Source organism: Tupaia chinensis, unplaced genomic scaffold (assembly GCF_000334495.1).
Source record: "Tupaia chinensis unplaced genomic scaffold, TupChi_1.0 Scaffold142716_1, whole genome shotgun sequence".
NCBI classification, from domain to species: domain Eukaryota; kingdom Metazoa; phylum Chordata; class Mammalia; order Scandentia; family Tupaiidae; genus Tupaia; species Tupaia belangeri.
Window position 1 is genome coordinate 4385739 of NW_006202562.1, and position 3897 is coordinate 4389635.

Sequence of the window (3897 nt, forward strand, 5' to 3'; positions counted from 1 at the left end):
GACCGCCCGCAAAGCTGAAAGTACTGCACGCCCTCCCCCCTGCGCACAGAAATGGGGGAGGGGGAGGCGGACTGGAGGAAATAAATGAGTCTTTAGCAAATGAAGGGCGGCTGGAGGGGGGCGGGTCGCGGAGTGGTGGCTCCGGCCGGCCGGAGCGGAGCCCTCTCCTGGGTTTCAGGCTCTTTCTCTGTTAACTAGAATCAATTACTTGCCTTGTCATTTCTGGTACTCATCCTTAAGCCTCAACCAAAATATTGACCTAGGAGGCTTACAGAAGTTGGGCTCTTGCCATTTGAACCGGATCTTGTTTAGGGAACCACCAGCGATGGGAAGGAGAGATTTCCGCGGCTCAGCCTTCGCCCCCCTCCCCCTTTTCCAAAGGCGCCACAAATCGCCAATTTTCCGGCTTGCTTGGGGCGGGCGCGCGGGGGCGGGGAGCTAGGAACCCGTGAATGTTAAAGAGGAATTTTTTTTTCCTCCTCCTGGTTTCTGTTTTGGTTTCTCTCCCCCCACACACACACCTTTTTAAGATGCAATTTGTTAAAATGGCCCTTTCAAGTGTGTGGACTCGCGAGCGACGCGGTGGTCATATGTATGTAAATACTTGGTTTAAAAAAAAAAAAAGGCTCCCCCCCCCTTTGCAATTAATTGACACGTTACACCTCTCATCTTGCTCTAGAGGGCCGTTGGCTGGGAGCGCGGAGCTCCCCAAAACCCACAATTTCACATCTGCAAATACTGTCTTCATCCACTTGACTCCCAAGACCCGCCCACACGTGGCCAACCTTTGCGTTTTTAATGTCTCTTCCCCTTTTTTTCCACCCTTCTCTCGCTCCCTCTCTCACTCCCCCTCCCTCCCTCGCTTTCCCTCCCTCCCTCTCTTTCTCCCCCTCTCCCCCTCCTCCCCAGGTTCGTGAGTGGAGCCCAGCCTTATATGGACTGATCGCTCGGGCAATGGCCCATTTTTTCCTCGCCACCAGCCGCCACCGCGCGCCGAGCGGCCGAAGCCGCCGGAGCCGAGCTGACGCCGCCTTGGCACCCCCTCCTGGAGTTACAAACTAAGGCCGGCCGCGCTGCGCGGCCGCCCCGCTCCCTGCGTGCATTTCCCTGTGCTCCCAGGGAAGACACAGGCAGTGGGTTGGGCTTATTTTTTTCCTCCCCTTCCCTACTGTTTCGTCCCTTTTAAAAAATAATTATTATCGCAATAATTAAAGCCCATCCCCCTCCCCTTCCCCAGTCCCTTCCCCCTACGCTGGGGAGCGCCAAGAATTGACCCAAGTGAAGAAGCTACAACTTTGCAGCATACATTGCGGGGTTCCGAGCCATGTCGCTGACCAACACAAAGACGGGGTTTTCGGTCAAGGACATCTTGGACCTGCCGGATACCAACGATGAGGAGGGCTCGGTGGCCGAAGGGCCGGAGGAGGAGAGCGAGGGCCCGGAGCCAGCCAAGAGGGCCGGGCCGCTGGGACAGGGCGCCCTGGACGCCGTGCAAAGCCTGCCCCTGAAGAACCCCTTCTACGACAGCAGCGACAACCCGTACACGCGCTGGCTGGCCAGCACCGAGGGCCTCCAGTACTCCCGTAAGTAGCGAAACTTGGCCGCCGCGGCCTGGGGGCTCCTCCATTGCTGTGGCCGCAGCCTGGGCCGTCGCTGGGAGCGAGAGGCGAAGGAATCGTTTAAGTCCAGATCCCTCATCCCAAGTCCCCTAGAAAGATTTTTTTTAACACGTGTTTGGGATGCCCTCTTTCCTCCTCGAATGTCCCGTTAGTCCTGGAAAAAGACCTGGTCTCGGTTATTATTATTATTTTCAACGCGAGAAATTAAGGAGGAAGAGGAGAAGGGAAATACCTCCCAAGGGCTTGTTACAGATGTCAACCCGAACTGATGGCTCGGGCAGGAGCCCCCCACTCTGACCGCCTCCGCCGGGAGGGACTGGCCTGGCGCACTGGAGCTAACCAGGGTGCCTGGTCCGGGTACGGGGAGAGGGTGGGGGAGGCTCGGGTGGCCGGGTATAAATAGCTCACCCTGCCCCCTGCGCTATCATAGAGGATGCTTTGTGCATGCTGGGTGTGTTGAGAAAGCTCGAAAGCCAAAACGAAAGCCCCCAAAAACCTGCCTTAAATGGCCAAGCCTATCAATGCCAGGATTGTGGGGTTTTTCTTTTAAAAATCTGCCCACGTCTCTTCGGAGAGGAAACCGCTTAAGGGGACCGGAGCCCTTAACCCAAGGCAATCTTCCGCGTGCCACTCCCCCTAAATTTGCAACCCCACTCTGAGAACCCCTAGAAATGTAAGCCCCCTGACCTCACTCCTGCGTATCTTCTCTTCACCCTGGGAGACCCTGACGGCTTCATCAGACGTGGGGCAGGGCGGGGGTCACCGCACAGACCACTGCCAGGTACTGGGCGCTGAGGGCCAGGGGCGCACGGAGGATTCCGGGTGCTCAGGGTCCAGCCCAGGCGGGGCGAGGAACCGCCCTCCTCCCCCCCCCCCCTCCCCCGCCCCCGCCAGTGCACGGGCTGGCGGCCGGCGCGCCCCCCCAGGACTCCAGCTCCAAGTCCCCGGAGCCCTCGGCCGACGAGTCACCGGACAATGAGAAGGAGACCCCGGGCGGCGGGGGGGACGCTGGCAAGAAGCGGAAGCGGCGGGTGCTCTTCTCCAAGGCGCAGACCTACGAGCTGGAGCGGCGCGCAGGTGTACGAGCTGGAGCGGCGCTTCAAGCAGCAGAAGTACCTGTCGGCGCCCGAGCGCGAGCACCTGGCCAGCATGATCCACCTCACGCCCACGCAGGTCAAGATCTGGTTCCAGAACCACCGCTACAAGATGAAACGCGCCCGGGCGGAGAAAGGTATGGAGGTGACGCCCCTGCCCTCGCCGCGCCGGGTGGCCGTGCCGGTCTTGGTCAGGGACGGCAAACCGTGCCATGCGCTCAAAGCCCAGGACCTGGCGGCCGCCACCTTCCAAGCGGGCATCCCCTTTTCGGCCTACAGCGCGCAGTCTCTGCAGCACATGCAGTACAACGCCCAGTACAGCTCGGCCAGCACCCCCCAGTACCCGACAGCGCACCCCCTGGTGCAGGCCCAGCAGTGGACTTGGTGAGCGCCGCTCCTCCAAGACTCGCGGCCCCAGGCCCGGGCCCCACGCCGGCGATGGCCGCGGCGAGAGGCCTTGGTACTTGTGGTTATTATTATTATTTTAATTATTATTATGGAGTCGAGTTGACTCTCGGCTCCGTTGGGGAGGCGCCGGGAGGTGGCCTGCTCCCCTCGGAGCGGCAGAGTCCATCGGCCCAGCGCTGCCCTCGTCGCTCTCTCCTTGTGAACCTTTGGAGAGGGCTGGACTCTAAGCCCTGTTTACAGAATGTTTGCGCAGCTTCGCTCCCTTGCCTCTCCCCAGGGGGACCAGACTGTCCCAGCGCTAACGTCCTCACTTTAAACGAGAGAAAGACCGACACATCCCCCGCCCCAGCTTTCGTGAATTTTGTAAAATATGTTTGTGTGAGTAGCGATATCGTCAGCCGTCTTCTTCTAAAGCAAGTGGAGAACACTTAAAAAATACAGAGGATTTCTTTTTTATATAAGAAAATGCTAAATATTTATGGCCATGTAAACGTTCTGACAGCTCGTGGCAGATTTCGCTTTTCGTTGTAAATATCGGTGGTAATTGTTGCCAAAATGACCTTCAGGACAGGCCTGTCCCCCTGGGGGCCCACCTCCTTTCTCTGTGTTTGTTTTGGTTTGGTTATATTTGGGTTACTCCCGCTTTCTTTCCCCCTTCTTTTCTTTATTTTTTTATTTGTTCATTGCAAACATTTCTCAAATATGAAAAAGAAAAAATGTGTAGGCGAGAAACCCCTTGCCCCATCCTCCGGGTCCTGATCCCCGGAACTTGGAGT

The 3897-nt window shown here is 57.9% G+C and overlaps 1 protein-coding gene across 1 annotated transcript; it reads left to right on the forward strand.

Annotated features, from left to right (window-relative positions):
* Positions 1-1262: 1262 nt before the first annotated feature.
* On the forward strand, positions 1263-3178 carry NKX2-2 (NK2 homeobox 2). Its single transcript, XM_006163624.2, is given in 3 exon segments — positions 1263-1583; positions 2514-2674; positions 2676-3178. Coding segments are annotated over 3 exon segments (846 nt in total). The 5' UTR covers positions 1263-1324; the 3' UTR covers positions 3102-3178.
* The last annotated feature ends 719 nt before the right edge of the window (positions 3179-3897 follow it).